A 17599-nucleotide genomic window follows, 5' to 3' on the forward strand; every position below is an offset into this window, starting at 1 on the left:
TTTTGAGTTGTCTAATAAGGGTATTATGCCCGAGTCATGAGCCCCCCCGAGATCACCAGGAGTCCGAGTTCGCATGTAAAAAACAAAGAGCCTGTATTGCAAGCTCGAGCTTGGACTTCCCGTCCATTCCACACAGCGTTTGGATCAGGAGAGCCTCGAGCTCAGTTGAGGCAGGGTTTTTAAGGAGTAAAGGATTCGAGGTAGGGGAATTCTGGGTTCAGATGGGATGAACTCCTGATTGGACAGGAATGAGGCAACAAAGTTTTGTCAAACAGGGATTTGTACTGGCGTTGCTGCAAGGAAATTGGCAGTTTATACAAAAGTGATGGAAGCTATCCTTTATGTTCTAGAGCATTTAGTACTTGTTTGTCTCAATTCTGATTGGTCTCCAGCAGGGTACAGTTTGTGGCTTTTCCTGATTATTGTAATGGTGAGGCCTAGTCCCAGTATTGTTCGTCTGCAGCCTGTCGTGGCAGCACTAGTGTTAATTTGGGGCTCTACAAGCATGTGGCTTTCTACCATTGGAGGATAAGACACCTACCCGCTCTGCGAACTAAGCATTTGGAGTACATTCAGAAGATGTGAAATACTTGAACCAAATTACCTCCATTTCAAAGTTTTTGGGTTTGTTTTTTTTTGGGGGGGGGAGGTTGTTTTTGTGTTTTGAAGGGGTGAGTGGAAGGGATTTTGAGATAGGCTCTCACTAGGTAGCTGTGGCTGTTCTGGAACTCATTATATAGACCAGGATAGCCATGAACTCACAGAGATCCACCTGCCTTTGTCTCCTGAGTGCTGGGATTAAAGGCGTGTGCCACTACACCTGGCTTTTTCGTTTTTTGTTTTGGTTTTCTGAGACAGGGTTTCTCTTGTGTATGTAGCCTTGACTCCTGGAGCTTGTTCTGTAGACCAGGCTGGCCTCAAACTCACAGAGATCCACCTGCTTCTGCCTTTCAAGTGCTGGGATTAAAGGCATACACCACTACATATGGCTTTTCTCTAATTCCTTCTCACAAATTGGAAATTTAGCTGGGTGGAATCTTGCCCTGAGGTCACCACTCCCTTTATTCCATTTCTTCATCTGTTTCTCTCCTTGAACCACAGGACTCAGCTCCATTCCACTTCCTTGTGCTCCTTTTCTCCTCAAATTTTTCATATTGTAATTTACCCTGCTCAACTTGCTCCTTTTCATTATAAATCTTCATTAGAGTTACCACTAATATCCACACCACAGAGTCTATACTAGGCTGTTTTGAGATTTTCTCTGCCAACGGAATTAATCCAAACTCTTCACTTTAGCCTCAGGCAGACTCTTCAGACAAGGGCAAAAGGCAGCCACTTTCTTCACCAGATTATCACAAGAATGATCTCTAGGCCACATACTAAAGTTCTTTTCCTCTAAACTCTTACAAAGAAAAAAATTTAATTGGGTGGCTTACAGTTTTAGATGTTCAATCCATTATCATCATGACGGAACATGGTCGTGTGCAGGCAGATTTAGTGCTGAAGAAGGAGCTGAGAGTTCTACATCTTGCAGGCAACAGGAAGTGAACTGAAACACTGGGTGTGGCTTTGAACAAATATGAAACTTCAAAGCCCATCTCCACAGTGACACACTTCCTCCAACAAGATCACACCCACTCCACCAAAACCATACCTCTTAATAGTTCTACTCTCTTTGAGGGCCATTTTCTTTAAAACCACCACAGTTTCTAGGTAAATAAGGTACCAAGATGCAGAAAAAGAGAGCGTTTCTACCAGTTGGTTCTGCTTCACAATATGATTCAGGGAAAGCAACCTAGGCAGACCAAGGCATCTTCAGCATCTTGCTAAGCATACCTAAGGCCCTAGGTTCAATATCCAGTACCACAAATAAAATCAAAGTAAAACAAAAAGTGCAAAGCACAGGGTGCTGGTGAGTGTATCTTTCAATAACTAGTTGTTAAGTGTGTGGTGTAGAATTAAGATGTTGCCTATTAACTTTCTATAAGAGGATTAGCAACAGGAGGGACTACTTATAAACTTGGTGTAGTCATACATACCTATACATCGTGACTCAAGATGTACAGACAAGAAGATCAGAAGTTCAAGGTCATCTTCAGCTACATATCCAATTCAAGGCTAGCCCAGACTATATAAGACTGTCTAACAACAACAAAAGGCAGGGAGGTGAATTGGACCAGAAAGAATTATCTGGGATGGGACTATTACTGAATTTCACTCCCTAGATTGGGTCCATGCTTTTTCAAATAAACTCTTAGAAGCTTGCCAGTGGTCTAGGCATTTTTAGAAGCTGTCCTGAGACTGTCTAAAATATATGAGATAACAAAAATTTGAAAGTGTTAAAGGCAGCTCTGATAAGAATGTAAATGTTTCTCTTCACGTCTTAGTACAACTGACTTAGTAGGACTAGAATAAGTCATTAGTAATAAGCCGCTCCCTCTGAGTCAGCGGTTCTCCACTTGTGGGTCATAACCCCTTTGGGAGTCACATATCAGATATCCTGCAGATCATATATTTACAATTTATAACAGCCAAATTACAGCTGTGAAGTAGCAACAAAATAATTTTAAAAGGTCACAGCACTAAGAAGGTTGAGAACCATTGCTCTAGATGATTCTGATATTTGCAGTCTACAGTCTGCTCACCTATATTTGCAGTCTACAGTCTGCTCACCTGTTTTCCACGTGCTCCACACCTTGCCAGTCTTATGAAGAGCCTCAGAACTTTCCCAAGTCATTTATTAAACCGCAAAAGTACTTTATTTCACTTCTTTTCTTTTTTTGGGGGGAAGGGGTTGATTTTTCAAAACAGGGTTTCTGTGTAACAGCCCTGGCTGTTCTGGAACTCGCTTTGTAGACCAGGCTGACCTTGAACTCACAAGAGTTCCACCTGCCTCTGCCTCCTGAGTGCTGAGATTAAAGATGTGTGCCACCATTATTTCACTTCTTTTCAGGTGTATGTGTGTGCAAACTATAACCCAGTCTAGCTCATAGGACTCATAAATAACATTCTGTTGGTGCGTAGTCACCTTGCTTGGTTTGATTGTCTGTTTTATGGCCTTAGCTGGCTTAAAACTAGTTATGTAGACCAGGTTGGCCTGAATCTCAGAAATCTACCTGCCTCTCCCTCCTGAGTACTGGAGTCAAAGGTGTGTGCCACCAAGCCTGACTTCCTCCTTTCAATCACCATGCTGAATGGCTGTAAATGTGATATGGCTACCAAACTCTAAAATACTTAATGTCTGGATATTATTTTATGTGTATAAATAATACACATAATAAAATTGTCCGCATGTATATCTAACAATTGTGTGCCTGGTGCCTGGAGAGGCCAGAAAAAGGTATTGAGTTCCCTGGAACTGAAGTTACAAGTAGTTGCGAATCACCATGTAGATGTTGGGACACAAACCCTCTGGAAGAGCAGCAAGTGCTTTGAACTGCTGAGCCAGCCCTCCAGCCACATTGTCTGAATCTTGACAAAAGATTTCCTGATCTTGGGTCAGTGCACAAACAGCACACCTTTCCCTGACCTTGGGTGACTTGATATTTAAGTCTCATTACCATTGACTAGGCTACAGATGTGAAAGAAGGAAAGAACCCTACTATACTAAGCCTTACTTAATGGTCTCCTGCTCACAGAGATTCCGAGTGAAGGCCACAGCACTCGGGCAGATTCTCCAGTCAGGTCTTGCTGGCCACTGAACTACATTCACTTTCCCAACCCAGCCAAACTTGCAGAGATGCACATGCCGTCCAGACTGTCGTCCCTTGATTTGTTGATGGAGCATTTGTTCCTGATGTTTGCATACATATGAAGCCAGAGTGGTTATCAGAAACCGTTAACTAACTAAATACTCAAGAAAGGGAAGAATCGGGTTCCAAGAGGCCAAACTACCAGGGAGCTCTAGGCAACTCTCCCCACCCCTGAAGAACCCTCTTCTGCTGGCAGTCTGTCCCCTTTTATTCACAGTTGATCATCACATTGCCACTTTTAGCTAAATTTCTGCACTAACTTTTCCTCCAAGCCTTGGTTAGATTTCTGCACTCTACTGGTCTTGCTTTTACAGTGGTAACTCAGTCCTGAGTTCTGGGGAGGGCCCTATTTATCCCATCTGTGGATCACACTGATTACTGTACTAAACGGTAAATTAATCCTTGAATATACTTGACAGTGTTTCCCTGTGCACTCCCTAATCTATGCAGCAGTCAGAGTCGTCTAGACAGTCAACAGCTGAAGAATGAAGATGAAGAGGAGATTGTCAAAGAAAGACTTGCTAAAGTATGGCTTTTTTTACACAAATTTCTTCTGTGAGAATATTTAACATTTATGTTTATTTATTTTAGAAACCATTTTGCTATTGAAATTATTGTCTTTACTGTATTCCCACTGTTTATCATGATATTTACTATCAGTATTAATATATAACTGAGAAGTAAAGGTGTATCTGTCAGCCAGGCATAGTGCTGCACACCTGTTTCTAGTACTTGGGAGACTGTCGCAGAACAATTGCCATAGGTCTGAGGCCCTAGCCATAGACAGAAACAGCAAAAGGAAGAATATGTCTCCCTTTGTGCTTCTGTCGGAAGCACTACATTTCCCACATGCAGTTATCTACTTAGAACCAAGTGTGATTGTCTATGTGCAGTGTAGGAATGCTTGTGAACCATTACCTTTTGTACACATGTATGGGATTGTGGAAATGGACACTGGTTTGATTTTATTAGCACAAAGGAAAACGGACTTGTTTCTGTCTTCTTTTTAGTAAAGATATTAAAGAATCTAACCATCTTTATTTTTTTAATTATAGAATAAACTTATTGAAGAAATGTTGAAAATGAAAACAGAGTAAGTGTACTATCTTATAATTAACCCTTTTTTTTTAGTATTTCTAAACTTATTATGGGGGGAGTGCATGCACTCCATGCCAAGTGTGTGGATGTCTGAGGAAAACTGGGGTTGGGTCCCTTCCACATTGGGTTGTCGGTATCACTGTTCATCAGGTTTGTGCAGCAAGTGTTCTACCCGCTGAGCCATCTTGCCTAGTTCTTTTGTTTTTAATTTCATATGTATGGGTGTTTTGCTTTGCCTGTATGTATGTTTGTGCATGACATATGTGCCTGGTAGAGGCCAGAAGAGGGCATCAGATACCCTGGAACTGGAGTTACAGAGTTATGAACGGTCCTGTGGGTGAAATGCTCCTCTGAAGGGAAAATACATCCATAAGATAACTTCCCTTCTGTGGTATATGTGAATATAATTGATGTTTATCAAAGTCTTTTTTTTAAGATATTAAAATTCTTATTTTTATACGTGTATTTATGTATGAGTATGCACACATGCATGCAGAGGCCAAAAGAGGATATGGGATCCCCGGCAGCTAGTTATAGGCAGCTGTGACCTGCCCTTTATGTGACCTGCTCCAGTTCCCTGCCAGGACAGGAGCTCCTAACTACTGAGCCATCTCTCTAGCCTCAAAGTTTTTTTCTTGATGCCATTTGCTTAATAGGATTTCCATGGAAAGCCACTTTTAACAAACAAGAGCACATGGGCAATCTTTAGTTTTCTTGAGTTGCTATGGGGTTTTCTCCTCAGGAACAGTCAGAGCAGTGTAACGGCCCTCCAGCTAGTAGTGGTTAAGCTGACATACAGAATGGTGAACAATCCGGATAAGTTTGTAGAACAGCAGCCAATGTAGATACATCCTTTGGGACCTTGTCACTGTATGGCACATATTTCCTGTGGTAACAGAAGTCTTCAATATGTGGTCCTTGAAGCTACAGAGCTCACATTGCACTGTGGTTACACACACAACTCATTTTCTCAGGGAACTAGATATCTAACTGTGGTAGCATAGGTAGGAAATGTTTAATTTCAGTGTGGTTGAGACTTGGTGATATCATCAGGAACTGAGACTTTCCTCATTCTGGTTTTCGTACTCCTGGCTACAGTATCCCTACTGCAGTTCCAGCATCACGTCTCTATAGCCCCCACCCCTTCTCTCTCTGCGAGGTTTCATCTTAGGGCCCTGGCTGGTCTAGAATTCATTACGTAGATCAGACACTTCCTCAGAGCTTAGAAAACTAGTGTCCAGCAAGGAGAACATAGAGCTTACCATGCTTAGCTTAGGCCAGGCATCATCCTCTGCTGGGAAGTGGATGGGCTAACATTCTTTTCCCCTCATAAAATTGAGTTCCATAAATAAGAAGCCAGTGTCTTCATTTTTTTTCTCATTGCTTCAATACAATACTGATAAAGGAAAGAAAAAAGTTTTTTAAAATTTATAGCTCCAGAGGGATACAGAGTGCCATGGTGGGGAACGGCATAGAGGCAAGACTAGGAAGCCAGCTGTCACATGGCATTTGCAGTCAGGAACCAGGGAGAAAGCAGGAAGTATGGCTGGGCATAAAAACTTGATACATACCTTCAATCCTAGCACTCAGAAGGCAGAGGCAAGTGGGTCTCTAGAGTTTAAGGCTAGCCTAGGCTACATAGTAAGATCCACAACAACCAGGGGTACATAGACCCTGTCTCAAATAAAACAAAAACCCTCAAGGCATGGGCCCTAGAAGGATGTACTTCCTCCAGAAAGTCTCCAAAATAGTGCCAATCAGCTGGGAACCAAGTGTTAAATATACATGAGCCCAAGGGCACTTCTCATATCCAGATCACAACACCTGACTGACAGTAAGGTTGGCAGGGGCAGAGCACTTCCCTGCATTGTCTCTGAGTATTGCTGAACATGCTCTGGAAACACATCACCTAGATTGAGCTGGCCTGTGGGAAGGTTTAGATCCTGTGTATCATCTCATTCCAGCAGTCATTGTTACATTCCACATGCATCATAGCAAACAGTGTTTCCAAAAGAAAGTTTATAAGACTAGAACAGTCTTATAAAGTGGGTGAAACCCTGTACTTTTTACTTGAGTTATATAAAATGGGTAAACTAAAGTACATGCCCTTGAGGAAAGAACTAATGTTCCATTGTCTGAGGCTAGGTTTTTAAATCAGAAATCATTATTCTGAGATTGGAGACACTTAAAGCCTACAGAGTGCAATGATACCTTACTTCCATCTCCACTTGGACAAGCAGAGTTTCACACTGAATTTTTATTATTTGGAAAAACAGTTTGAAGCCTGTCATTGTGGAATATGCCTATAATCCTACCATTTGAGTAGGGGAAGTAGGTCATCCTCAGCTACATAATGACTTTAAGGCCAGCCTAGGCTACACAAGACTGTGGCTCCAAATAATAAATAAAATAGTTTGAAGTTTTTCTTTTCCTTAAAGTATTGACTTAACAAAGCAATCACATCTGATATTCAGTACTATCCCTCTACCATGTTGAGGAGGGTAGAATCCAGAGCCTGGGCTGTTGTCAGGAAAGCGGTTTACCACGTAGGTCAACCCCAGTTCTAGCTTGTCTTCTCGTTTTGTTTGTTGGTTGGTTGGTTTTTCTTTCCTTTTTTTTTTTCTCTTTTTGTTTTTTTTCGAGACAGGGTTTCTCTGTGTAGCTTTGGAGCCTGTTCTGGATCTCACTCTGTAGACCAGGCTGGACTCGAACTCACAAAGATTCGCCTGGCTCTGCCTGCAGAGTGCTGAGATTAAAGTCGTGTACCACCACCGCATGGCGGTTGGTTTTTCAAGACAAGGTTTTCTCTGTGTAGACCAGGATGGCCTTGAACTCAGAGATCCACCTTCCTCTGCCCCTGGAGTGCTGGGATTAAAGGCGTGCACTGCCACTGCCCAGCAAGCCTGTCTTCTTCTTGCCAGCTATACAGGAGACCTGACGATTGGTGATGCTTTCAGATCAAAATTCTGAACTTAGAAGGAAAAACCTAGTTTGAGTCCTGTTTTATGTGTATTTTCTTGAAATACCATAAAGTAATGCTATTCTTCTAGCCTAGAAGAAGTCCAAAGTGCTCTTCAGAGTAAGGAGAAGGCCTGCCACAGGATGAGTGAGGAAGTTGAGCGAACCAGAACTTTGGAGGCTAGAGCATTTCAGGAAAAGGAGCAGCTGCGGTCAAAATTGGAAGAAATGTATGAAGAAAGAGAGAGAACTTTCCAGGTGTGTTGGGTTTTCCATGCTAGGTAGAATACTTGAATAAACAGAATTAACAAAAACCACATCCTTGGTTCAGTTTCTCTAGTGTGCAGAATGCCCACAGAAGCTTGATCACCTCTCAGTTGCTAATTTTGAAAGGGGGTACATAATGTCATCTTCCCATTCTTGGATTGACAGGAAATGGAAATGTTGAAAAAGCAACTGGAGTATCTTGCTGAGGAAAATGGAAAATTGATAGGTCATCAAAACCTACACCAGAAGATTCAATATGTAGTGCGACTCAAGAAGGAAAATATCAGGCTTGCTGAGGTAAACAGAAAACTGTTCTGAATAAATTTATGGTGGTTTTGAAGTGGTTACTTTAGTAAATTGGTCATCGCTATTTTACTTTTCTGTTTTTGAGACAGGGTCACACTCTGTAAATTAATAGTTGCCAGATTTTTACTTAATAATTAATTTACAAATTAAACATTGTAGCTTTAATTTGAATATATAGTTAATTAAGTCAAGAAAATAGTTTCAGCTGGGCAGCGGTGGCGCACGCCTTTAATCCCAGCACTTGGGAGGCAGAGGCAGGCAGATCTCTGTGAGTTGGAGGCCAGCCTGGTCTACAGAGTGAGATCCAGGACAGGCACCAAAACTACACAGAGAAACCCTGTCTCAGAAAAACCAAAAAAAAAAACCCAAAAAACAAACAAACAAAAAAAACAAAAGAAAATAGCTTCTTCTGTAACAATTAGAAACTTAATTTTATTTATTTATTAATTTTTTAATTACAGGAGACAGAAAAGTTGCGTGCTGAAAATGTATTTTTGAAAGAAAAGAAAAAGAATGAATCCTGAAGATCCCAGCCAGTGCCTACACATCACTTTGTTTAGATTGGTATTGGTTCTTTAAAAGTGAGATTGGACTTGCCCAAGTAATACAGCTAAGCTGAAAGACCTTAATTATGAATCATGATGTGTAATAGCCCTCAGTATTCTGATGGATATTCTGCCTGCAGACACAGCAGACTGTTAAGTGGGTAACAATGCATTTCCAGGTCTCAAGTCACTTGTAAATCCTGGAAAATGCTTTAAAATAAAAGCCTAGAGCTCAGGTCTGTGGTGAATGTTGGTCAGGTCCTTTTGTCAGACTCAGCTTGATAAACTTGGTATGAATTTGATGGCTGACTGATTTTTGCAGCATACATGTTTATATAGATGTTTGTTTGTGTATAACTGTTGTCATGTGCATTTTCTACAATGTCTAATTTTTCAAATAAAATTTTTTAAAAGCCAACTTAAAAAAATTATGTGTATAAATATTTTGTCTACATGTATGTACGTGCCTGGTATCCTTGGAGGTCAGAAGAGGATGTCAGATCTCCTAGAAGTAGTTACTGGTGGTGTGAGCCACCTGTGGGTGCTGAGAACCAAACCCAGGCCCTCTGCAAGAAAGTACTCTTAACCTCTGAGCCAACTCTCCAGCCCTAGTGTTGAGGTTTTTGACCAGGATCATAGGGTTTCATGTAATCCAGGTTTGCCTTGAACTCACTATGTAGGCAAAGATGTCCTTGAACTCTTTTTCCTCCTGCCTCTACCTCCAAAGTCCTAGGATTTGAGGTGCACACCACCACACCCAGGTTATTAGTTAGGTGTTGACATTGGATGCACAAACAATCAACTAAATCAACCCTCTAACTTTACTTCGTCTGAGTTTGCTTTGAAGTCACTAATTATGGAGGCCACACACTGTTTCCCGCTGTTTCTCTACATATCACACCCAAGAGGTGAGCAGTTGTCTACTTACTCTGCCAGAACATGAAGACCGTTTCTGCTAAAAGCACGGTGTTACTTTTCTAATCTCTGGGATGAAAACCTGACAGAAGCAACAATGTAAGATCTATCTCCACTGTCAAGTGCAATAGTGCAATAGGCCTTGCTGAGTCTGTTCCTCATCTGCAAATGGAACGGTTTATTGTAAAATGGCTCTCGGCCTATGACAAGGAAAGTTACACCGTGCAGACGTGGCATCCACATGCAAAATTGTATTATTAAAGGGGGAGGGGAGAGGAAAGAGAAAAGGCAGCCTCATGGAAGGAGGGAGAGGGGGAAGGGGTTTTCCTTTAAGGGGACTTTATGTAAGATGACATCATGCTGGGCAGGTTCCCAAGGGGCAGGCCAGAATGCTAACATCTATACCACATACAAATAATTGGATAATTATGCTTTTTATTTATTTTTATGTGTATCTATGTTCAGGTATGTGTACATGAGTATAGGTGCCTATGGAGACCAGAAAAAAAGCATTGGAGCCGGGCGGCAGTGGCGCACGCCTTTAATCCCAGCACTTGGGAGTTCGAGGCCAGCCTGGTCTACAGAGCAAGATCCAGGACAGGCACCAAAACTACACGGAGAAACCCTGTCTCCAGATCTGGAGCTATGAAGTTGTGAGGAGCTGTGAGGTTGTGGGCTGCCTAAATTGGTACCAGTTAGTGCTCTTAACTGCTAAGCCACCCCTCCAGCCCCCAATAATCCACCCTTTATTTCAGCCACAAAATCACCTGTATGAGAATCAATATGGTATGTTAAGAATGTCCATGAAAAGTTCTTAACAGGAGATAGTGTGCTGAACAAAGAGTGTACTGTGAAATTACTTTTGTTTTGTCAAAGTCCCATACATACATATTATTTGTATTTTATATGTCTACACAACAAGTCTCCCTGTGTAGCCCTGGCTGGCCTAGAACTATGTAGATCAGGCTGCTCTCGAACTCACAGAGATCCACTTGTCTCTGCCTCCTGAGGTGCACCCCACACCCGGCACACTTCATATACTTCTAAAGCATTTTGTTTTTTAAGGAGATGCACCCCCAACATACACTCCCATGGATTGAACTCAGGACTTTCCATGTGTTAGGGAAGGACTAAGCTAGGTCCCCGACCCTCCTTTTAAAAAACATCTTTTTGAAATAGTCTCAAAGTTCTTGGCTAGCCTAGTGCTTGCTATGTTGGCCAGGCTGGCCTCAAACTCAGTAATCCTGCCTCAGCCTCAGTAGTCCTAGGATTACAGCCATGTGCCACCAATCATCGCCAGGCTGCCCATCCCTTCTCATCTTATGTGAGATAGTGTCTCCATAAATCCTAGATTACTATTAACTTGTAATATTACTGACAGTAGATAGATGGTGTGTTTTAGTTTTTTGGGTAATTTACATGAATTTAGAAGTGATTGTGGTTCTGGTGGTCCCAGCAGAGTGGTTAACAGCGTTTTTCCTGTCTCCACATCTGGCACCTGCGTGCACGAGGGAGCAAGAGAGGCAGCTGGAGCATCTTTAAGGTGCAGACTGGCTTCAGAATCTGAAAGCCAGGAATCAGCATTTTAGGTGCTCATCCATGCCAAGTGGCAGGTATGGAACTGCAGGCCACCCCGTGGTCTCAGTACCAGGTTCCCCCGGGCTGCGGGGTTCTTTCAGGATCTGGGTCACTTCAGCGGCGGGTTCACCTCAGACAAATTCCGCTCTCCACAACTTCAGCACTGTGACAGATTCCCCTCAGCAGCAGATTCGTCTCACGCACAGCAGGTCGCTCTGCGCCCCAGGTTCCCTTCGGTGGCGCGTGGTCCTCACTAGCAGATTCCCATCAGCACCCGGTTCGCTTGAGCCGTCCTCAGCCACAGGCTTGCCTCAGCTGCAGCCCTCGGCCCGATTCCCCTCAGCAGCAGATTCGCCTCGTCCCGAGGGCGTCTCAGCCCTAGTCCCGCCTCTTCCTGGCTCCGCCCGGCTCGCGGCGCGCGCGGCGGGGCTCATGGCGGCCGGGCCGCAGTCCCCGGGGGCCGCCGTGTCGGCAGCCGCTTACCCCGACTCACCCGTGGAGCTCCCCGCCCGCCTGCACGCCGGCGCGATGCGGCGCCGCTTCTGGGGCGTGTTCAACTGCCTGTGCGCCGGCGGGTTCGGGGCCCTGGCCGCCGCCGCCGCCAAGCTGGCCTTCGGCAGCCAGGTGCGGACCGCGGGGGCGGGCGGGAGCCCGGCGGGAGCCCGGCGGGGGCGGGAGCCTTGGTTCGGGCCTCCTGGGGAGGACATCCTCACCCACCTCCCACTTGAGCCCCTCGTACCCCGTCCCAGCCTTTGCACGTGACTCCTCGGGAGACACCGACTAGTGAGCACCTAGGGAGAGGAGCGGATGGCCCTCCCACCTGCGCAGTCTGAGTCTTAAGCCAGCCTCCGCCTCATAGAGGGGTTCAAGTCATCGGCAGCCTAGAATTCAACCCTAATAGGGGACTGCATGGCTCTTTACATTCGTGGCGATTTAGAGCCAACCTAGTAGTTGCAATTGCCAAGCTTGAAGCGCATATCCCTTTGGGTGTTCATCTGTGCAGAAGTGGTCCAGAGTGAAATGAAGGACTCTAGACCATGAAAGTTTTTCTTAGTCTTTTTCAGAAGTGATCAGGCTTTCATTATCCACTGTGTAAGCAGGCTGCCCTTGGCCCTTACGATGCCCTTTTGTAAATCATCCCTTTCCAAAAGACTGCTCAGCTACAAGAAATTTGAGGTCTACACAAAAGAAAACTACCCCCTGCCTGGGGCCTCATTCTCTTGTCAACAAGGTCTGCATATCCTTTGTAGGAGACTCCTAAAGATCCCCCAGCCTCTGAAGTTTCTGCCCATGGTGGTTGTAGCTGCAGTGATATTTTCTCCTGCAGGTGAATATTGGCTTATGTGTCTTAGGCATTATTGCCATGGCAAGCACCAATTCTCTGATGTGGACCTTCTTTAGCCGGGGCCTCAGTTTCTCTATGTCTTCAGCCATTGCATCTGTCACAGTGACTTTTTCGAACATACTCAGTTCGGTGAGTAGCCTGGTGACCTTGTTCTTACTCAGGGTTCTGGGTGAGTTGTCCTTGGGGAACCCCTGCTTTTTCAGGCTCAGGAAAGGACAGGAAGTAAAACCGGTTGGACTGGCGCCAGCTAAGGAGCAGTTAAACATGAAGAACTTAGATAGGAATGACATCTGAGTGTCATTCTGGGCTAACACCAGCCATGTGAAGACATTCCTCAGCATGTCTCTCATAAATCTGGGAACTCTTAACTTTAGCTATGGGGAGAGAAGGGACTGGTCAAGGTTCTTTGTGTAAGTCCAAGGCCAACAAGGTGGAGCAAACCCAGTCAGTCCTGAAGTGGAAGGAAAGAGGGCCTAGGTAGGTTTTTGTTTTGTTTTGTTTTTAAACTTCCCTTGGTTTTTTGGGTTTTTTTGTTTTGTTTTGTTTTTCAGAGCTGAGGACTGAACCCAGGGCCTTGTGCTTGCTAGGCAAGTGCTCTACCACTGAGCTAAATCCCCAACCCCCTAGGTAGGTTTTATGATTACTGGCCCCACCTGCTGGCCTGTGTTGGGCCTGTTGTTCAGTTGGTATAGCCCCTGACTTCTGCAGAGGAGACAGAAGTGTGTGGATTGATCTAATGAAGGTGGTAGCTGATGTGAAGCAGCAGACTTTGGCCAGCCACTAAGAAATGGTAGAGCCTACTAGAGTAGGCCAAGTCCCTTAAAGCTGTCTCTCCCACAGGCCATCTTAGGCTACGTGCTGTATGGAGAGTGCCAGGAGGTCTTGTGGTGGGGAGGGGTGTTCCTCATCCTCTGTGGGCTCACCCTGATCCACAGGAACTTCCCACCCACCTGGAAGTCAAGCAAGCAGCAGTGACACCAGTTGGTGGATAGACTACGGTAAAGATGACCATCATGACACCAGTTGGTGGATAGACCACGGTAAAGATGACCATCATGACACCAGTTGGTGGATAGACCACTGTAAAGATGACCATCATGCCCAGCCATGGGTTGGCAAGTAGGACTGCTTCGGGGTGACCTGGGAGTGCAGCTTTTGACTGTCAGCCACAAGGAGATGCCAGACCAACTACAGGCCTCTGACCACCTCGCAGCCTGGAGGGTTGAAGCATTAGCTCATGTAAGAGGAGGACAACCACCACAGCATGAGGCCCAAGTCCTTCAGCGTTGGTACAGTGCTTTGATTCTTGTGCTCCGGGGCTACCTCAGTGAGTCCTGGAAGACTCTGTGATCTTGCCCAGCAACATGGCAAGTGCCTGAGAAATGTTGTGATTATGATCCTCCTACCTGACCATGACCCTTCATTTACCCCAGAGTCGGCAGCTGGAGGGCTTCCTAAAGAAAAAAAAACAGTCTGTCACACCCATGAATCCATAGCAAAAGAAGGAAATTTGGGCTAATAAATACTTATTTGTAAGTTAAAGCTACTGGGTGTGGAATCTTAATTCTTTTCCAACTGTGGGGTAAGGGAATGTAGCCAGGTAGCTGAGTTCTCGGAATTGGGTTAGTGGAGATTGTGTGCCCCTGCCTCCATGTCAGCTCTGCCCTCCCATACTCATCTGACAGAAAGAGCATACTGACACACTTCCACTGCTTCTGCCAGCTGGGACCTAGCCTCTTGTCAACATTCTCACAGGAGTTTCTATCTTGATGTCTGTTCTGTTCCTGCATACTGAAGTCTCCAGTGACTAGACATCTAGTATGGAAAGGTTTGCAGGTTCACAAGGTCCACTTCTGGTGTATGCTTTTGCGTTTGCTCTGTCCTCTGCCTTAGACTCCCTCACATGCCTCACTCTTGGGAACAACCTCTGTTCCTATTTCCAAACTCCTTTAAACTCTCCTGGGAGCCAAGGTAAGGCTGTCAGTTGCTTAGCCCACTTTGACATATTAAAACCTCCTGACCACTCCATGAAGAAGATGCTCTAGTATTTGTAGACAAATTGCTAGACGGTCTGTTTAATTAAAAAAAAAAAAATGAGCCAGATACCGGGGTTAAAACCTGGGAGATGAGAGGAATAGGGGAAGCCACAGCTAACCTCACCTCACCAACTCTGCAGCTTCCAAAGAGCGCTACTTCCTGTCTACCCACGCCTATATGCCTTTCTGTTCTGCCAACTCACTTCCTCTCCGCCCAGCTACATTACTTCCTCTTCCAGCCCAGCTCTGTTACTTCCTGTCTGTACAGACCTCCAGACCTTTATGGTTAACTAGTGTTGGAATTTAAGGTGTGTGCCACCATGCCTGGCTCTGTTCTCAGTGTGGCCTTGAATTCACAGAAATCCAGACTGATCCCTGCCTCTCAAGTGATAGGATTAAAGGTGTGTGCTACCATTGCCTGACTTCTATATTTAATATAGTGGCTGGCTTTTTCCTCTGATCCTCAGATAAACTTTATTGGGGGACACATAAAATATCACCACAAGTATTCTCATCTTAGGTGAGGAAACCAAGTCTCAAGAGCAGATGGAGTAACTTGTCCAACATCACACAGCTCATGAATGCTAGAAAGACTGTCAGCCCAGTCTGTTTTTCTTTAAGCCTCATTCTTAATCCTGACCACAGCCTCCTACATCAGCAAATCAAGACCAGAGAGACCTAGTGGTAAAGAAACCGTATCAAGTCTCAGAACCTCTGTCACTAACCACTTCCATGTTTATGAGGACTTCATGTTCCATGTGATGGTCTATTTTGATCCTGTCATTCTCCCAGAGAGAAGAAAGCCATTCAAGGCCCCATAAGGTGTGTTCCCATGTGGGCCAGGTGCCAATCAAGACCAAGCATGAGGGCTGGAAAAAAAGGCTCAGCAGTGAAGAGCATTTGCTGTTTTTGCAGAGGTCCTGGGTTCATTTTCTAGCACCCACATGATGGCTTACAACTATCTGTAACTCTTAGTTCTAGCGCATCTGATGCCTTCTTCTGACCTCTGCTGGCACCAGGGGCACATATGGCACTTAAACATATGTGCAGACAAAATAGTTACTCACATAAAATAAGTCTCTTAAAAAATAAAAAAGACCAAACATTGAAGGTTGCTGAGAGCCACTGGTAGGGTCTCTCTGGGCAAGCCATCACTCAGGTCAGAAGTCTCTCTTGGCCCAGGTACTGCCCTGAAGGGATTCTGCCTCCCATCTAGACTCCTGCTGAATTCATAGAGAAACTTGATACTGGCTAGTCCACAGATAGGGAAAACCACAAGATCAAGATCTTTTTCTACAGGGAGGATGAATGTTCTCTGGAAAGCAGAAATGTCTGCCTCTGGAATCACCTGAGAAGACTGGCAGCATTCATATCTTTGTTGCAGAGGGTGGTTCTTTTGCAAAAAAGAATAAACCACAAGAAAATATTTGTCTTTCTGATGTGCATCCTGGATTGTGGCTTGAGTTTTGTTTGCTTCAGAGCTGGAGATTTGACATCAGGTTCTATAGCCTGTGGCCTTGAAGGGTAGTTACCATTTTCTAGTTTTTTATTTATATTTTAAAGGGTGCAACTCAGCAGTTTTTTGGTATATCTACAAGATTGTCAACCGTCATTAATTCCAGAACATATTTGACTACTCAGTGAAAGTCATACGCATTAGCAATTATTCTCTGTCCCACACCTCTACTCCAGTTCCTACTATCACAAATGTTTCTGTGTCTATGAATTTGTCTATTCTAGATATTTCATATAGTGGATTTTTTCCTATGGTCTTTTGTGTCTGGCTTTTTTTTTCCACTTAAAATGCTGTTTCTAAGGCTCATTATTATTGTAGCACATTATAATACTTCATTCCTTTCTGTGGCTCAATCCCACCCTACCTTGCAGGTAGTTTGATCTTTGTGTTGGACAAGGTTGTTTCTACTTTGGGGCTCTTATAATACCGGTACAAATATTGATATTCAAGATGTTTTGTAGAAATGTAATTTCAACTCTATTGAGTATATACCTAGAATTGGGATTACTGGGACACATAAGCCATTTTAACTTGGTCTTCTTGTTTCGTTGTTATTTTTGAGACAGGGTTTCCATATGTAGCCCTTGCTAGCTTGGAACTTGCTATATAGACCTGGATGACTTCAGACTCACAGAGATCCACCTGACCCTGCCTCCTGAGTGCTGGGCTTCCTGTTTAACTTTTTGAGGAACAGCTGTGCAGCCACACCATTTCATAGTCTTACCCTTCAAGGATAAGTGTCCCAATTGCACCACTTCCTTGGCAACATTGTTATTACCCATCTTTGTCAGTTCTTATGTTAATTGTACACTAATTATGACATGTTCATGCATATAAAATACTTTGGTCATACTCAACCCCCACCTTTGTTCATCTTTTATTTTAATCATTGCTTTAGTTTCTTTTCCTGTAGTTGTGATAAAATACTCTGACGAGTCAGCTTGAGAAAGGGTTGATTCTGCTCATGTTTCCATCACTCTGGGGAAGTCACAACAACAAGTGGAAGCAGTTGGTCACATTGCATCCACAACTAGGAAGAGGGAGTGATCAATGCTTGCTATTGCTCAGGTCCTTTTCTCCTCTTACACAGGATTCCAGCCAGAGAATGGTACCAATCACAGTGGTACCATTCCCCACCAGGTATTCCCAGAGGCTTATCTCCCTGCTGGCTCAAGTCTGTGGGACTGACTGTTAACACTATCACAGCCATCCTCGTGGTATTTTCTGTGACTTCATTTACATTTCTATAGTGAGGAACGTGTCAAGCATCCTCATTATGCTTA

General features: G+C 44.2%; 3 protein-coding genes across 6 annotated transcripts in view; all 3 read left to right on the forward strand.

The window, feature by feature from the left end:
• Nucleotides 1-11428, forward strand: part of Kif15 (kinesin family member 15) — a 61841-nt gene extending 50413 nt beyond the window's left edge. The window contains exons 31-35 of the mRNA XM_052725366.1: nucleotides 4203-4278; nucleotides 4808-4845; nucleotides 7901-8066; nucleotides 8241-8372; nucleotides 8843-11428. Coding sequence (XP_052581326.1) covers nucleotides 4203-4278; nucleotides 4808-4845; nucleotides 7901-8066; nucleotides 8241-8372; nucleotides 8843-8905 — 475 coding nt within the window. The 3' untranslated portion in view covers nucleotides 8906-11428. The remainder of the gene's footprint in view (nucleotides 1-4202; nucleotides 4279-4807; nucleotides 4846-7900; nucleotides 8067-8240; nucleotides 8373-8842) is intronic.
• A 385-nt stretch (nucleotides 11429-11813) lies between these two features.
• On the forward strand, nucleotides 11814-17173 carry Tmem42 (transmembrane protein 42). 3 transcript variants are annotated; one of them, XM_052725527.1, is made up of 3 exons: nucleotides 11814-12043; nucleotides 12747-12893; nucleotides 16879-17173. In XM_052725527.1, the coding sequence occupies exons 1-3, from the start codon at nucleotides 11852-11854 to the stop codon at nucleotides 16924-16926; spliced, it is 387 nt and encodes a 128-aa protein (XP_052581487.1). In that variant the 5' UTR covers nucleotides 11814-11851; the 3' UTR covers nucleotides 16927-17173. The 3 variants fall into 3 exon arrangements, with proteins under 3 accessions (XP_052581487.1, XP_052581481.1, XP_052581475.1); XM_052725521.1 differs by lacking the exon at nucleotides 16879-17173 and adding an exon at nucleotides 13700-14306 and having other exon boundaries at nucleotides 11815-12043; XM_052725515.1 differs by lacking the exon at nucleotides 16879-17173 and adding an exon at nucleotides 13605-14306 and having other exon boundaries at nucleotides 11816-12043.
• The window catches only part of Tgm4 (transglutaminase 4), a 53029-nt gene continuing 48207 nt past the window's right edge, over nucleotides 12778-17599 (forward strand). Inside the window, exon 1 of one of the 2 annotated variants that reach the window (XM_052725450.1) lies at nucleotides 12778-12893. The gene's annotated coding sequence lies outside the window, so the exon portion shown is untranslated. The remainder of the gene's footprint in view (nucleotides 12894-17599) is intronic. The other variant, XM_052725440.1, reaches the window with a different exon arrangement.

Source organism: Peromyscus californicus, unplaced genomic scaffold, assembly GCF_007827085.1.
Source record: "Peromyscus californicus insignis strain IS unplaced genomic scaffold, ASM782708v3 Scaffold_11__1_contigs__length_118956290, whole genome shotgun sequence".
NCBI lineage: Eukaryota > Metazoa > Chordata > Mammalia > Rodentia > Cricetidae > Peromyscus > Peromyscus californicus.